This window comes from Triturus cristatus, chromosome 7 (genome assembly GCF_964204655.1).
Source record: "Triturus cristatus chromosome 7, aTriCri1.1, whole genome shotgun sequence".
NCBI classification, from domain to species: domain Eukaryota; kingdom Metazoa; phylum Chordata; class Amphibia; order Caudata; family Salamandridae; genus Triturus; species Triturus cristatus.
In genome coordinates this window covers 578,552,069-578,570,066 of record NC_140590.1, presented here as the reverse complement: position 1 = coordinate 578,570,066, position 17,998 = coordinate 578,552,069, and the positions used below count along the sequence as shown (strand labels likewise).

At 44.0% G+C, this 17,998-nt stretch overlaps 1 protein-coding gene across 9 annotated transcripts in view; it reads right to left on the bottom strand.

The window, feature by feature from the left end:
• Positions 1-17,998, bottom strand: part of CACNA1G (calcium voltage-gated channel subunit alpha1 G) — an 807,943-nt gene that overhangs the window by 640,551 nt on the left and 149,394 nt on the right. For all 9 annotated transcript variants that reach the window (XM_085617142.1, XM_085617143.1, XM_085617140.1 and 6 more), the window contains exon 5: positions 1,804-2,095. In XM_085617142.1, the coding sequence (XP_085473268.1) occupies positions 1,804-2,095 (292 nt within the window). The remainder of the gene's footprint in view (positions 1-1,803; positions 2,096-17,998) is intronic.

Sequence of the window (17,998 nt, the reverse complement as noted above, 5' to 3'; positions counted from 1 at the left end):
TTGTTTATCTGCAGAGCACAGGGCCCAGTGTGACACACCAGGAAGAAGGCTCCTGTTTATCTGCAGAGCACAGTGTGCAACACCAGATATAAGGCTCTGGGTTACCACTAGTGAACAGTCTGGTACACCAGGCATAAGGCTCTGAAAAGCACGGTGTGGCCCAACCATGCTTTTATCTATCTGTCGCGCACCACATGCCGCACCAGCAATAAGGCTCTGCTTATCTGTGGAGCACAATGTGGAACACTTGGTGTAAGTTTTAGCTTAGCTGTAGGGCACGGTGAGGCTCACCAGGTATACATTTCAGCTTTATCTGTAGAGCGCGGTGAGGCACACCAGGTATACATTTCAGCTTTATCTGTAGAGCGCGGTGAGGCACACCAGGTATACATTTCAGCTTTATCTGTAGAGCGCGGTGAGGCACACCAGGTATACATTTCAGCTTTATCTGTAGAGCGCGGTGAGGCACACCAGGTTTACATTTCAGCTTTATCTGAAGGGCGCGGTGAGGCACACCAGGTATACATTTCAGCTTCATCTGTAGAGCGCGGTGGGGCACACCAGGTATACATTTCAGCTTTATCTGTAGAGCGTGGTGAGGCACACCAGGTATACATTTCAGCTTTATCTGTAGAGTGTGGTGAGGCACACCAGGTATACATTTCAGCTTTATCAGTAGAGTGTGGTGAGGCACACCAGGTATACATTTCAGCTTTATCTGTAGAGTGTGGTGAGGCACACCAGGTATATATTTCAGCTTTATCTGTAGAGCGTGGTGAGGCACACCAGGTATACATTTCAGCTTTATCTGTAGAGTGTGGTGAGGCACACCAGGTATACATTTCAGCTTTATCTGTAGAGTGTGGTGAGGCACACCAGGTATACATTTCAGCTTGATCTGTAGAGCGCGGTGGGGCACACCAGGTATACATTTCAGCTTTATCTGAAGAGCGCGGTGAGGCACACCAGGTATACATTTCAGCTTTATCTGTAGAGTGTGGTGAGGCACACCAGGTATACATTTCAGCTTTATCTGTAGAGCGCGGTGAGGCACACCAGGTATACATTTCAGCTTTATCTGTAGAGTGTGGTGAGGCACACCAGGTATACATTTCAGCTTTATCTGTAGAGTGTGGTGAGGCACACCAGGTATACATTTCAGCTTTATCTGTAGAGCGTGGTGAGGCACACCAGGTATACATTTCAGCTTGATCTTTAGAGCGCGGTGGGGCACACCAGGTATACATTTCAGCTTTATCTGAAGAGCGCGGTGAGGCACACCAGGTATACATTTCAGCTTTATCTGTAGAGCGTGGTGAGGCACACCAGGTATACATTTCCGCTTGATCTGTAGAGCGCGGTGGGGCACACCAGGTATACATTTCAGCTTTATCTGAAGAGCGCGGTGAGGCACACCAGGTATACATTTCAGCTTTATCTGTAGAGTGTGGTGAGGCACACCAGGTATACATTTCAGCTTTATCTGAAGAGCGCGGTGAGGCACACCAGGTATACATTTCAGCTTTATCTGTAGAGTGTGGTGAGGCACACCAGGTATACATTTCAGCTTTATCTGTAGAGCGTGGTGAGGCACACCAGGTATACATTTCAGCTTTATCTGTAGAGTGTGGTGAGGCACACCAGGTATACATTTCAGCTTTATCTGTAGAGCGCGGTGAGGCACACGCACACCAGGTATACCTTTCAGCTTGATCTGTAGAGCACAGTGCAGCAGTCCCCCACCCCCCTCTACCACCAGCCCCCCTTTCATCACAGCTCCCCCCTCCCACCTGACACACTAACCTGAAATATTGCAATCCAAGCATAGCCAATGTTATCAAAGTTGATGGCGCCCTTGAAGGGGTTGTGGTTCCCGGCGGAGCAGTTGGTGTAATACTGGTTCCAGTTGACGCAGGTGCTGTTGTTGGTGCTGTTATAGGAGTCGAAGTCCAGGGTGCACTCCATGCCATCCTCGCGCAGCGTCGGGACGCTTCGGCAGTATCTCATGCCGTTCTCGCGGGGCTGCGAGCAGATAAACGGGTTCTCGTCCTCGTTTTCCGTCCGATAGTATCTCGGCCTTTCCAGAGTGAGAGGTCTGCAGGGAACAAGGACAGACAGACTCAGAGAACAGAAGATCTGCGGCAGACAGAGACAAGAAGGTGATATGTGAGACAAGGAGAGAAGGCGGGATGATGAAGTGAGACAGATGCAATCATGGACGGGACCAGGCAGCGGAAGGTGAGAGAGATGACGGACTACTGAGGGATTGACAGCCACAGGCCCACTGGCGTAACGAACCTTGAGGGGGCCTCCCTTCTAGGCACCTGGGGGGACCCCTCCAGGCTCAATCAGGAGCCCTGCAGCCAGAGTGCTGTGCTGAGGGGGCCCCCTGGAGCTTGCCCCCCCCCCCGCACCGCGGGGGGGGGGGGCGGGGGAGGGGGGGGGCTGCGGGGGCCAGTGTTACGCCCCTGCACAGGCCTGTAGTCCTTTTCTGAGATCATCAGGTTTTATCCTATCTAGAGTTTTTCCACAACGTCTATCTATACATTGCACGTGCATTTCACCGGTGTGCAGGGATTCTTGACAAGGGTCTCAAGTGCATACCGGGGAACGGATGGAGACGATCACTGGATTTGTCACTGGATTCACGACTACATTTCAAGGCCTTCATACCTGGAAGTGTCGAGAAATCTTAAGGTTGTATTTGAGCGAAGAGTTTAGTAAGAAAGTATTTCAGGATGTAATTATTTAATTTTTCTGGTGGGGGTGTAAATTGGGGGTGGAGGGAAGGACTTCTAGCATGAATTTGATATGTTCCAGAACTAGAGCACGACTTTTGTAGAAAATGTCATGCATCTAGGCAGTGGTGTAAAACTACACGTTTAGGCTGTCACCGAAAACGTGTTTTGTCAGAAAGCGTTTTTAATGTTAGTAATCGTAGTGTTAGTGTCGTACAAAGTATGATTTTTAAGCCTACCCCCTATCAGGACCTCTGCGCCTTTACAAACGAGAATTGGCAAAGCCAATAGGTCGCACCTATTCGAGAGCTACTGGCATTGGCAATGGATTTTAGCCATGCTGTACACCAGTGTGGCTGCTGTTCAGCATGGGCAAGAGTTAGTGGTGTGGAGTGGGGCAGATTGGAGCAGAGTGGAGTGCTGTAGATTGTGGTACAGTGGAGTTGGGTAAAAAAGGGTAGACTAGGGTAGATTGTAGGAAGGTAGATTGGGGTAGAGTGGGGTAGATTGAGGTAGATTGTAGTGGAGTAGAGTGGGGTGGATTGGAGTGGGGTAGATTAGAGGTGAGAGGGCTAGAGGGGAGTGGAGAGGTGTGGGGTGGGATGTAGTGGGGTAGATTGGATTGGGTTGCTTTGGGGTAGACTGGAGTGGGGTAGATTGGAGTGGAGTGGGAAAGACTGGAGTGTGGTGGGGTAGATTGGTATGGACTAGGGTAGACTGGAGTGGGGTAGATTGCAGAAGATTGAAGTGAGGTAAATTGGATTGGGGTAGATTGGATTTGGGTAGATTGGAGTGGGGTAAAAAGGAGTGGGGTAGGTTGCAAAACCCACAGCAATTTATAGCTGATGGGTGAGTCAGATAAAGCCACTTGAGCTTTGAGACTAAATCTGAATTTTGGCCAAAACCTTCATTGTGCCCTCACTCTATACAGTCAAAAGCCTTTTCTACACCAAGGGAAATGGCGAGCACCTCTTCCATGTTGTCTTTATTATGCCACAGCAAGTGAGAACATTTTCTTAGGGAGTGTCTCTAAGATTTCCCTTGGACAAACCTGATTTAGTGAATGATGTATAAGGGATGGAATAACCTTATGTAAAATCATCACAAGTATTTTGGAAATAATTTTGATATCCACATCAATAAGGAAGATGGGTACATAGCTCTTGCATTCCATATATCCTTTCTATCTTTGGGCAATAATGTAATGGGAGCATTATTGGAAATTTAGCCGAGTGTACCCCTGGTTTCCGCTTCCTCAAGGCCTCATGTAACATGGGAGCTTCTTAATCGTACATAATTTATCACATTCCTACAAGGATGCCATCCTCCCTGGGTGATTTGCAAGTGTTTACGCCTGAAATTGCTTTTACTTCCTCGAAAGTAATACTCTCACTCAGAAGTTCTCTGCCCCCATTACTCGTTGTAGGCAGCTGCAAGGCCTCCATAAAGTTTGCTTTACATGACCTTTAAACAATACCTTCAGTATGATATAGCTATTCATTCAGCTGCACGAAAGCCTCCATTATGTCCTCATTGTTCGTCACCACAGGTCCCTCTATGTCGGACTTTCAAAATGGCAAGTTGGGCCACCCGCTGTCTCAACTGATAAGCCAGCAGCCCGCAGCCTTCTTGCCCCTCTCATGATGCCCATGCTTTAGCTGAGGGAGTGCCATTAGTATACAGAGCATTAAGAGAGATTTTTGCAACTACCATCGTTCTTAACCTGCGACCAACATGGCCAGCACCAATAGCCCCTTTGATCTTGTCAGTAGCAGAATGCTATGAATGGAGGCATTAGCAGGAGGTGTGTGAGGACTCATGCAAGCTGCAAAAGTGGCAGAAGCACAGACGATGAGGGTGGCTCTTCCTAGGAGACTTTGGCTTCCAAGAAGCCGGAGCCTGATGCAGCAACAGATGAGTGGTTGTTGGCTGCAATTTGGTCACTGATGTTAATCCTCGCAAAAATGGCAGACTCAAGTACAAGGTAGCTCATTTGTATCAAATCAGATGGTGTAATAAAAGGAACAGCTTGATGAACAGCATTAGCTCTTCAAAAAAGTTTTTGAGCTTCGCCCTGACTCTCCTGTAGGAATGCAGAAGGACCATCTTTCCAGAAGACTTCTTATCTGTCTTCTGGGAAGGAGCTTCAGGTAAGTCAGAGCTGTGTCGCTTCGCTATTTGTTTGTTTATATTTTCCATGTGCAATTGGGACTACAACAATGTTGATTGGATGGAGTAAGATAGGTTGTGTCTGCTGCATCAGATGTCCCCACTGCTGCGACTTAATGGACTGGGCAAATGAGTGTCAGTTTTGGTCTGGCCATGAATGTTCAGGTTTATGATGAACATTGACAAATGTGTCTAAATATGTTCCAATGGTTTTGCGGTATCAGACACCTAACTCTCCTACCCCAAATGTGATGAATATGCTGAGGGTCAGGCCAATGTTGGGGGTCAGTGGTGGTCGGGCCACAAGAAGCAGGACTGAGGCCCTTCTGGCCCTGACCTGCTTGGTGCAAGTGGCCTATGAGACGCGTACATGTGTGCCATGTCTGGTGTCTGGATGGTTGGTGACCTCAGCTGGCGTGCCACACAGGTGATGTAGTGGCAATGAGGGTCGCAGATCTGCAATGTGTGTTATTTCTGGGTGTTTAGTGTTGCTTACTGCACCATTGCCACCAGTCAGTGCATGGGTACAGACATGTGTCAGGGCTGCTTGTCACGCCTCGACTTCGAGCCGTGTGGAAGGTCCGGTAGCCTGACTGATTAGCACAGATTTTATGTCATGCCTGTTTTACTGTGATTGGTTCTTGGCTAAGAAACTACACTCATTTTGGTTGCTTTGTTTTTCTTTTGGAATATGTCATTTTTTATTAAGCAGTTTTTTGCAACAGTTCCTCTGGTTGGATCTTTGACGGTTTGTGATGGATAACATGGAACTACAGCAACAGGAGCTAAGGAAGCCTGGCTCCTCTTCTGAGATTTTGTGCAGGTGGGATAGGAGCTGATCCAGGCTCTCCAACACCCATCTTACCTGTGGTGGTTACTTGTTACGACTGTACAGTACCTGGTGATTGGGCTGTCTTTGGAACCTTTGGGGTGTGTTTGCTGTTTTGCATAAAAGTACTTGGGATGGAGTCTGGTTCCTTGCCTTCCTTTATGTGTGGCGCCTTCATGGTTTGCCCAGTCGACATGTAAAATACTTTCTGCTATGGTGATCTCATGTGCCACAGTTACTTCTGCTGAGATGACATTCACTCTATGGGTTTATGCATTGCAGGCTGCTGGAACTGCTCTCCCACACCCCCATAGCTTTGCTGGCTGTTTTTTCTACATTATGGTCTTATTGCAGGAACCGCATACCCCCACTCCCCCCCTCAGTCTCTGGTCAGTGATGATGTTTGCCTGGCAGGAACTTTCCTGGACGGTGTTGTTTTTTTATGTACTTGTATGGGTGGTGCAGCAGGCTCAATGCACACTTGAGAGAGTAGGAGTAAAAAACACTACATACAGCCTCCCAGCTTTTTACATTCAAAATCTAAGGTATGTAGGATAGTAAGATTCTTCTTCTAGGGTCTTGTTTATTGTCTCAGAGAACCCTTATTAATGGAAATGGACACCTCACCCGCGTTAGTGCGGCATGGTGCATCATAGGTGTCCCTTCTCCTCATGGTAAGTTAATACCACCATTGAAGACTCAAACAGGATGGATACGGTTTTTGCTGGATATAAGCTAACATCTAGTTGTTGAAAAATACCTTACGCAGAGTGTTTTTCTCTTTATTATTTCATCCCCACGGTATGGTTAAAAGAGCTATTAGTAGTATGTCTCTTGAATACAGTAATTCAAACCTCCATGCACCAATATGATTTGGCTTGTTTAAATGCCAAATCAGGTCAAAGGCCTTCTTCAGGGTGCTAGTGCATTACTGCTGCACCTGTGATCAGTCGTGAATTTGTGCGACTATTTGTGATGAGGCTCTAATACCAGAGTGTTTATACCTGAATTAGGTACAAAGAATAAAAATGAAATATTTTATGGTATGCATAATAGTTCCTTCTGTGAATTAATCATATTCTATAATGATGTGCTGCTTTTAGCGAACCCCTACTCAGTAAACATGTCACACTGCACACAGCAATCAGCCCCACAACAAAATAGAACATAGGGACTGCCACCCGGGTGCTCATTAATGGTGAAAACCAGAGAAGGAGAGATAGGTAAAAGTAGCGGCAGAAGAGGCATACATCGGTAGCTAGGGTCATAGACAGGAGTGTTAGACCCTTTTTAGGTCTAGCCTAGCGGTGCAGCGCATGCGCTGCTTGCTTTGCGAGGCATGCAGTATACACTGTAGCGGGGGAAGCTCAGCCCACTTTCCGTCCATGTTTTTCGTTGGCTTAAATCGTAAATGCTGCATTCTGATTTGTTTTCAGCTTGTTAGTCCCTCCTCCTGACAGCCATGTCGTCATTTTTCTCCTTCCATGGCTATCGGCCCCTTTACTTTAAAAACTCTTTTGTTCCCCTGCCTCCCCCGTTCCCTCCCGCAGTCTGTGACTTCCTTGCCTACCACCACCCCCCCCACTCCCGTTCATGCCTTCTTGGACGCCCGCACTTTTGTATACAATGCAATAGGTCTTGCGTAAATACAAGTCCTATTGCATTTTTAAATGCTTGTTTTCTTCTGGGATTGGCTGGCTGAATTTGCACTCTATTTTGCCTGACCTGTCCAGAACACATGTGCAATACAGACGGCTATCTTACGCATGCGTCCAGCAGCCGCCATAGATTTCCATTCACTCTTGCGCACCCCTCGGTAGCAGCCGCCACTATTAATGGCCTTTTGATTGTGGCGCCTATGCGCGCGATGCCTGTGTCTTTGTCACCGGCCTGTCTCAGGGCGCAGTAAATGGCAACTCTTTATACTCCAAGCATTCCTGTGGATAGTTTATGTTGTGAAACACCCCCTTCACAGGCAGGTCTCGGAAGGTGAGAGTGGCAACTTGTTCCCGGGGTTTGCTTGCTGTATGCTCTTGATGTGTTTGTGTGCCTTTCGTTTTTGAAACATTTTGCTCTCTGCTTCTCAGCAGTGGAGCTGGAGGCGCGTACTCGCTGTACTGGACGCGCATACTCGCTGGACCAGACGCGTTGACTTGCGGGACCGTACGCGGCGGCGCTTCACCTGTGCGCAGGCTGTTAAGGTCTCTTGTGGCATGGCGTGGGAGGCTGTACTCTTTGAACATGCAATAGAAACTGGAGTGGCGGCATGGCTCGCATGGCACCAGTGTCACGTCTCATGAAAAAAGAAACTGCGTGTGTATGAATTCTATTAACCTGCGTTACACTGGTCTAGGAAAAAGTGTAGTAAAACACGACCACTTAGCAACATTGTAAATGTACTCATTTGTGACAAAGTTCTTCACACACTGTTTTAAAAATAAGTTTACCAGATGTCATCGAGTACATTATGCTCCAATCCTGTGCTTTTATTTAACAACCTAGTGATTATGGGTGTTGAATTCTTGTTTTTTTGCCACTGCACCCATTGAACTAAGCATACACCTCAAAAGTGCGATTTGTGAATAGGAAGCCCAGAGCTGGAATGTGGTGCCCCTTATTACATGGCTGCGTCTGAGGGTTCCTTTGACTAACGCGTAATTCTGAGTGACTCCTCCCCCATCACATGTTCACAGTCCATGCGGCCTTTCACACGCCTGAGATGGTTAAAATAAGTACCATATAACTATATACGATAAACATCTGTAAGATTCCGGTTGAATGTGTGCTAGCAAGGACACATGCTATGTTATTTCATGCTATGGTGTTATGTTATGGGGTCCTCTGTATAACTTTAGAGCCTGGCTCGGATACAGCCGCAAAAGCAGCCATAGTGGATGAGGTCTGAGGCTGGAATGAAAGCTTCTGAAAGTGAGAAAGTCGCTCTGTCCTGGTTGAGAATAGCGGGGTCCCCTTCCTGTTCCGAGTGAATAAACATGCTGTAAAATGAAACCCCTTCTCCCACAATATACTCGTCTGAATTTGAAATTGCCATTGACTTCACAAACGCCAAAGGACAGCTACAATCACACAATTTATTAAAGTGAGGAAAAAAAAATCAAGAAGGATTTGAGTAAATTTCAAATCATACGTGCTCAAGGAAAAAATCTTGGCAGCAGGGTTAAAAGCTGGGATGTATAAGAAAGCAGATTGGTCGTTCCGTATTAGGTCAGACATCTCCCGTATTACTCAGGACAAACAATGGGAGTTAGGGAAATCAATGCAGGAACTAAGAAACGTGGGCGCCACTGCAAATTAACTCTAAATAAAATGTTCAATTTCAAGGATCCGGAAGATGCAAATGCATTAATTAAACAAATAAAGAGCACATCCAAATAAAGAAATATATGGGTTTTGTGCCTAATCAGAGAGAGAGAGCCTAAAATTAGAGGTACCAATCATACCTCTAGTAGAAGTAAGGGATGGTTCCCCAAGGGAATGAGGGTGGGTCACATACAAAATGAAAAAAACAAAAATTTTACACACAGGGTGGGGGAGCAAGTGGGGGAAAAAAAGTCCTCATTTATGCTTTTAAAGTTAAGGGTGGTACGCAGGTCTCGGTGTCCTCCCTTAAAAAATAAATGACAGCAGGGGATTCAAAATGTCCTGGGCCGGCTTTTCTGAATAATAAGAAAATAAATAAAATACGAATCATGTCTTGGAATGTTAACGGGTTAAGGGTTCCCTCTAGAAGAAAAAGAATATTAGAATATCTAAAATTGTCAGAGTGGAATGTCATCCTGCTTCAAGAATCGCATTTACTCAAAGAGGAGTGGATTGAACACTGTATTTGTACAACACAATCCTGTACAGTAAAGGGAGTCGCCATTTGAATAAAAAAATCAGCCCAGGCTATGCTAGGGGAATGTATGGTAGACCCTCTGGGAAGGTGGGCAATCGCCAGAGTAAAGATAAAAGATACTTGGATAACTTTTGTAAGTTATTATGGACCAAACCTAGATGACCCTGCCACTCTGTATACTTTACTTTTTCACCTAGCAAAAATAAATAATCGCATTATATTAGGGGGTGGTTTTAATTTGGTTCTCGACCCAAGTCAAGGCTCTACATAAACTAGAGTAGGTTCCATTACTCAGAAAATGTGATCTGCCTTGAGACAGTTAATTTCTGAAATTGGGCTTGTAGATATCTGGAGAGAGGACCCTTAATCTTAAGACATTTGGTGGAAAGTTCACCTTTTATAATAAAAAGTGTAAACATTGCTCCAGAATTGATTTCTTTTTAGTAGATATCGCCACTAGTAGAAATATCAATTCAGTTAGTCATGTCCCGGAACACCTTTCCGATCATTCGGCAGTTGTGTTCGAGCAGGTAGTGGAAGCAAGCTCTTCCCCCCGGAGTTGGACGATTAACCGAGTATTACTACAACAAAATGAAATAATTGACAAATTGAAGGAGGAAACAAAGGAATTTTTTTAGCATAATATAAACTCAGCCTCTCCCCAAGTAATTTGGGATACGTATAAGGCCTTTTTAAGAGGATCTTTAACAGCCATATCGTTCTTCCAGTCCAAGAAGGTGAGAGAGGAAACTAAAAAATTGGAAGCTGACATACAGAAGTTGCAGGAGCATCTAGAACAAGATCGGGAGAACTCCAATATTCTTACAGAGTTAAAAAATGTGAAACACAAGCTCGCCGATTTTTTTGAAATTCTAATAAAAAAAAGTGGGATGCCAGTAGATTATCACATCATGAGTACGGCGAGGGTTGTAGCAAACTCTTGGCGTGGAAAACGAAGGTAGACCAAACAAGAAACTGGATTAGGGACCTCCGATGTTTAAGCACTGGCAACATCACCTCAGAGGATTCCGAAATAGAGGAGGCTTTTGTCCAGTTTTTTCAGACTTTTTATACTGATGAGACCCCTCTAGAGGAAGTTAGAATGGAGGAATTTCTGTCTGATCTAGCTCTTCCATCACTGCATCAAAATGAAAAAGAGCAACTAAATCTCCCTATATCAAGAGAAGAGATAATTCATTCGATTAGTTCTTTACCAAGGGGGAAAGCGGCTGGCCCAGATTCTATTCCCAATGAATTTTACATTAGTTTAAGGGATGAACTTGTTCCATTTCTCCTTGAACATTTTAACTCCTGCTTTATTGAAGGTCAAAGCCCCCTGGTATCATGGGAAGAGGCTACAATAACAATTTTACTAAAACCGGATAAAAATCCTAGACTTTGTGAGTCTTATAGACCCATTTCACTCTTGAATTGTGATCACAAGATCTACTCTCAGATAATTACTAAACGCTTGAATAAAGTAATGGGTAGTTTAATACACCCAGACCATAAAGGGTTTATGAAAGGGAGGCAACTCAGTGAACTAACTCCCAACTTAATTGCAGCGATAGACATGGCACAGACCTATAAAATTCCTTTGGCGGCAATGATATTCGACGCCGCCAAAGCTTTCGGCCAGGTCAACTGGGCTTTTTTGTTTAAAGTAATTCAACATATTGACTTAGGCGAAAATCTTTTGTCAGCAATTAAAGCCATCTATAAGAATCCCACTGCTAGAATCCTTATTAATGAGAAACTATCTAGGTCAAATAAGCAGGGGCACTAGAGAGGGGTGTCCCCTGTCCCCCTTACTTTTTAACATCGATATTAAACCTTTAGCGTGCACACTGAGAGCCTGCCAGTAGATCATCCCTTTTAGTTGTAATGGTTGGGTAAAACAAAATGGGTTATATGCTGACGATCTTATAATCTACACTAGCAAACTAGAAAAATCGCTTCCAGAGATATAATCCACACTAGAGAGCTTTGGAAAGGTCTCCGGGTATAGTATTAACCAACAAAAAACTGAATTAATGAAATGGAATACTAATGTTAGGAGCATTTATACAAAGAAGGAAATTAGATATTTCGGCATCCAAATAGTCCAAAACATCGACAAAATTGACTTGGTTAATTTTGAAAAAGTCACAAAAAAAGTTAGATCACAGCTGCAATCATGGGGGGGGCTCTCACTTTCATTATTAGGTAAATCAAACCTTTTGAAAATGTCAATTTTTGCCAAAGTACACCTTTTTATTTAATTTTATTCCACTAAATTCTCCAAAAGTGTGGTTTAAAAAGGTGCAGGGGCTCTTCTCAAGTTCTATTTGGGGAAATAAAAACCCTAGAATTGCACTAAAGAAACTTAGAAAGAAAAAAGCTTATTGTGGCATAGCAACCCCTGACCTATTCTTGTACTTCTGCGCTTTCCACCTAAAATGTTTTCGACAATTATTATTAGAAAGCGAACTCTTTTCTCCACTCTATAAGGCCCTCACAGCAGAGTTCTCTCAACAAGCGGGGTGTTTTCTCTTAAAATTCGGACACCCAAAATACTTTAAGAAGGTTAAATTAAAGATGCTGGTCTCAGCTATAAAGCTTTGGTTCCATGTTAGACGTCTTCTAAAGATACCATATTACAACGAGGTAGCACCCGTCTGGGATTCCCCAGGGACACCAGAGTATTTAGAAGATGTCCTCGCAACTCCCCTTCGTACCTTCGGTATCACTGCCTGGGGGCAATTGATTTATGAAGCAAAACTGATTTCTTGGCCCCACTTATCGGCAGTATGTGAGAACTCAGTCTCAAAGTTCAAATATTATCAGTTGAGTAGCTGGGTAAGATCTGCCGGCAAAGAGTTACAAGGGAACTCGGGACTAGCATCGAAGATTTGCTTCTACAAAACAAAGCCCAAAGAAGTATCAGAGTGGTACTGGCTATTAGCCCAAAATGGAGAAGACATGCAGGCCTCATTTAATGAGATTTGGAAGAAGGACCTGCCGGACGAAGACCTCGAAAAAATTGGGCAAGTATCTATGTCTTTTTTATGGTCTTATGTAAATGCTGCACCTTTAAAAAAACAAAAACACCTCTTCACAGTTCATATAGCTTATTGGACACCCCAGAACTATTGAAAATGGGAAGTCAAGAAATTAAGAAGTGTCCAAAATGTGGAGAAGAAAAAGCAAATGAGGTACACATGTTTTGGAGTTGCCCGGTAATACATTCGTTTTGGCAGAAAGTAGGTAAGACTATTTCAAATATTATGGGGTTTGAAATAAAATTAACGAAGGTGGCCATATTATTCAGGATACTTCCGAGGGATTTAACTGGGGTTTTTTTAACAAAAAAGCATAGAGCATTGTTCTTCATTACTGCTGACTCAGAGAGAGCTGCGCATTAAATGCATTTCAGCGGGCTCTCCAACAGAAGAAGAGTGGATACATTCCATTCAGAGGGTATTGAAGTTGGCTCAAGCTGGCACAAATTGGGAAAAAAACATTTTTGGTGTAATTTGGTATAAGTGGGTGGAGAGAAGTTCTTCGGTATAGATTTAAAAACGTTGGACCGGGGTTTAACATAATTTAAGGAAATGCCTTAAAATTTGCGGATATTTAGATTTTTGGTTTCCCCTCTACACATATGTCGGTCATGTTGCAGGGCACGGGTGCAGTTCTATCTTTCATTTTTGTGCTGTCTGATCCAATGATTATAAAATATGCTATAAATTGACCCCAATGGTTGGGGACGACACGACATCAGAGTATTTCCATCTAAGAATCAAGATTGGGCTTGGTCCCATCACAACGAAGCCGAAGGAGTGGTCTTCCGGAGCCCTAGGCCATTCCATCTCTCCGCAAGGAGTGACCGGAATCACCCTGAAACATTTGGCTGTCCGTGAAGGTGGAAAACTTCCATTCGTGAATTTAAAGCATATTTAAAGATAAATGAGGACAAAAAAAAAGCGAGGAAGCCAGGATTAATCCTAGATTTCCTTTTTTATATTATGAAGTTCAGCCACTATATGTTTATCATGTGTTGCCCTTTTTAACTTCAAAGGTCAATGCTTTATTTTTAGTATCTTGAGGTTAAAGCATGGTGGCAGGCAGAAGACACTCAAGGGTCCTAAAAGTTTTCCACTTAAGCAAGTCAGGCCTCTGGCTTCAGCCTTGAGTAGCTTGGCCACTCCTACTCAACATTTGTAATCAACAGCAGTCCCATATATGCATCATAATCTATTAAAACCCTAAATGCAAGTTGTGAGTGCTTACTGTACATAGCATTACCAAGTGGACAATGACTGGCAGTAAGATAGGACAGTAATAGTGAGCAGAAAAAGAGGCAGGTTAGGGGTCCCATGTTGTGGTTACAGTGGCAGGCAGTGAGATTGGACAGTGAGCAGAGTCAGACCGCGGCGGCCTCCGTTGCTCTTACTGTGTCTGGCAGAGAAGCAGGGCAGTGAGAACTTACTGAGACAGGCAACAAGAGATCCCAATGTACACCTAATAACAAACTGTGGTGCTGCACCCTTTTACTGCCTAGTGCACAGTACAAGAGTTAATGTTGCTGTTCCGACAAGAATGTGCTGCATAGCTAAATACTTATAAGGTTCCAAAGGCGAGACCGAATGCATTGCAAATGCTTGTTGGATATATAATAGCCTAAAAAAAGGAGCCAATAATATGAGCACGTGAGACAGGAAAAGATAGGATACAATTGTTTTCATTGCCATGACTATAACTGTTAGGCAAACTAGTTGTGTGTTTTCTGTATGTGTGTCATTGACTCCTGTGTTGTCTAAGCGCACATGCATATTCATCAAAAAGCCTAGGTTATCATATCGAGATACAGGGCACACCATTTGGAGTTTTAAGAAATCTCGTACAATAAAGGACTATCGGACCACTTATTTATGGCAACTATGACTACAGGAGAGAGCTGCTTGCTTCCGTATGCCTCGTCATGCGCAGGGAGATGCCTGGATGTCTGGAAGTCATCGGTGGGGTGCCTGGATTTTGATGTGGTGTTTCTCTGTGCTGAACTCTGTGTGGTGGGGGGCTGCTGTTCTTCTGGCTCGTCTTGTGGAAGGTGTAAGCAGGCATGCTTGTGTCCACCTTCCAGTTTCAGAAGGCTCGTGCGATTTGTTTTTTAGATGGTTTAGGGTGACCTGTTGGCAGCACTAACTATGTTTTGTGTGCCTGGTTTCACTTGTGGTTTTTTTTGTGCTCCGGACTTGGCAATCTGTCTCTCCAACCTGTGTTTAGCGTCTTTGGATAAGCCTGTCTGCCCTCCGGGAGATGGTTGAACCTCTTTTTCCCCAGCTCCCTCTGGCTTAGTTAAGTTGGTCCATTGATGCCTGTAGCCATGTTTGGGACTCTTCTCAGGGTCATGGATGTGCTGGGTCATGGGTATCTTCTGGGTCGGTGGGACACTCTTCATGCTGAGAACTTGGGAGTGATCAGTTAGGATTTTTGTGTTTGCTTTATAGTTTGTGACTGCTGCTGTTATGGTCCATTCAAGAGAACAAAGACAAAGCTCTAGCAGGATAGATATCTCAAATTTCACAGAGGGCAGACTTATAATTTACAGCCTCACTGGGGCTGGAATCACCCTTTAAGAATGAATCATATGTATTCAATAACAATCTACTCTCATTATGAAAGGCATTGTTGTGCCACACACAGAAATGACAATAACAATAAACTCAAGTTCACATGTCCATGTTTACATATTCCATATTATTTATATGTTTTAAATAAAGACTTTCAGGTTTAATTGCTACTATACATCAAAAGCAATTAGTATCACAGAAAAACGTGTTCATTCAGGCCCATATGTCAGCAGAGGCCTCCTTTACTTGATGGGTACTGAACATTGGTCTGGTGTCTGTCAGATGTGGCTGTCCCCACTCTGTAATGTACCAAGGAATTTTCTGAAGCTCTGAGCAGTGTACAGAAGAGGGGTGGTTGTTGTTACAGTGGACAGTAATGTGATGGCTTCTGTTCTCCCAGCTCTGCTAACTGGCTACGGCTGTATTCAGGATGAAGTGCATGTGTGGGGAGCCCACTCTTTTGGGTCTTTGTGCAGGTCTACAGACTGCTTCCATTCCACTTGGCGTCATGGTCTGCTCTTCTTGGCTCCTCTTCAATGCCCTCTGCAGAAGTCCCCTTCACCTCTCACTTGTCCACCCCTGTTTCCATGTCTCTAAATTCAGTTTCTGGCTTGGTGATTTCAGACATACTGCTGCAGTAGAAGGGTGCTGTTTCTGGCTTAAGCGGCTGTAGTGATGCATTTGGGAGGCGATCTATCCTCCATGTGTTTTGCCTCATTGTTTTATTGTGGCATGTGTTGTGCTTCATAAGGCATGTTCTCTAGGTCTTGTGTGGACCTAATCTTCTTGTTGGGTTGCAGTGTGCTTGCATTTTGAAGCTGGCTTCTTGGGAAGGTTTAGAATGGTTTCTGTTTGTTGTTTCCCTTGTCCTATAATTTTTTCTAACTCATTGATATGCCCACTTTGAATTCCTGTGGTCATTTGGGGATCTCTCCGTTAATGAGTTTCGGCTTGACCCCATTTTGGTGAGGGCCTTGAAGGCTGACTGGAGGCATTTCCCCTTTTTGTTTTTTCGGAATGTGGCACTCCCTTTGCATATCTGTCAGGATAGGGTCTGGTGTTTAAAAACACAGGGTACTTCTACAATGTTAGGCTAGAAATAATCTGAGGATGTTGATCTATTGTACACTTTAAGTGTCCGGCATTGTTGTTGCATCATCTTGGTGCTGGTGTGATTGTTTGATTCCAGGTTGTGGATGTTTTGTTAGCTCTCCTTAGTGGGTGGCTTCGGTGTTACTCATCACATAAGGACCAGTATAAGAAAGTGAACCAGAATGTAACGTTTAAATCACATATCAGCACCATAACTCTAAGTCCATTTGCTCTAATTCTAGTCATCTTTGACACCTTTCCTCTGCAGAGTCACTGAGAGGCGTAATAACAATATATGATGTCTTCTGGGTAGTTGGCCCTTATAAATGGCCACAGGAGGGCTAGCACAGGGGGAATATTTTTTTGAGAAGGAAATGGTGGCCACGGAGTGCTCTCCTCTCCTCCTTTCCTCCCCTACCCCTCCCCTCCCTCAGGTGTATACCCATTTTTGGACCCTTTGACTTTTGTCCGCGCTTCCCTTAGTCCTCATTTCTCATCTTCCTTCCCTATTTACAATTCTGACTCTTATTTCTTACTCTCCCACTTCCATATGCCTCACATCCTCCACTTTTCTCTTCTAGTTTGTCTCCAAGCTTCTGCTCTTTTCCCTTTTCCTCTTCTCACTTATCTACATTCTTTTATCCACTCTCTCTTTCAACACGTGTAATCTTCCATCTCTTCTTTTTTGTCCATCTTCATTAGAGTCTGATAATTTCTCGTAATTTTCTCTTTTGCTTTCTCCTCTTCTCCTATTTGTCACAGTTTCTTAACATATGTTCGCCTTTCTAATTGTTTTGCTCTTTTGTTCCCTTCACTACCTTTGTATCATCTCCATCCTCCTGTATACCCATTTCCTTTATCATCCTACCTCTTCTGTTTTTTCTCCCCTCCTTTTTCTTATTTCCCCCTTTCACTCCTATTTTCTCTTTCCCTTCTCTTACGCACATTTTTGTCCTTGATTCTTTCTTTCTGCTTGAGAATCATATTGATTTTACAGTGCATAAAAATCTTTGCAACTTCACAGAACTTCGAAAAGTTACACTCCCTTCTTCACTTTCTGGCCCCGAACATTTAGCATATTGTGAGAAGGAAATGTTTTATTAGTTCAAACATCTCTACACCAAGCAAAACAATGCTCTTTGTAATCATCATTGTGAACTAGATCGTTACCTCCTAGACAATTGTCAAAATACATGAAGGAAAGTATTCAAGGTAACTGCTGACTTTCCAGGAGGAAAGCTGATTTTGAGTGTTCAGCCTCCTTCAGTCCTTCTGGGTGATCAGTCAGCTGTAAGGCGAAGAGTTAAAAGCACATACCACCGGCAGAAGTGTAGGATGGACATGTGCAAGGTCAGCACCAATTTTTAAACATCAACTTTATTCATGTATCCATTTTGATTGACAAATGTCAAGTTCTTGTGTGCTGTTGAGTAAATGTATGCAGAAAGCTTGCTAGTTTGCAAAAATTAGTAAAGATTTCCGGCATCACCTAAACAGCAGAACCGCTGCAGAAGAAGGATGCATTTGACTGAAGTCAGTGCTTTAAAAGGGCTGAACGAACAGGAGAGTATCTAAATTAGGGTGTCTCAAGAAACATTACCTAGAACTGTTTATTAGACATGGCTTGGCTTAGTACATGTGCTCTAGAATCAACCCTGGTTCTCCTTGTCTCCCTGATCATTCTAATGGTCCTGCCGTG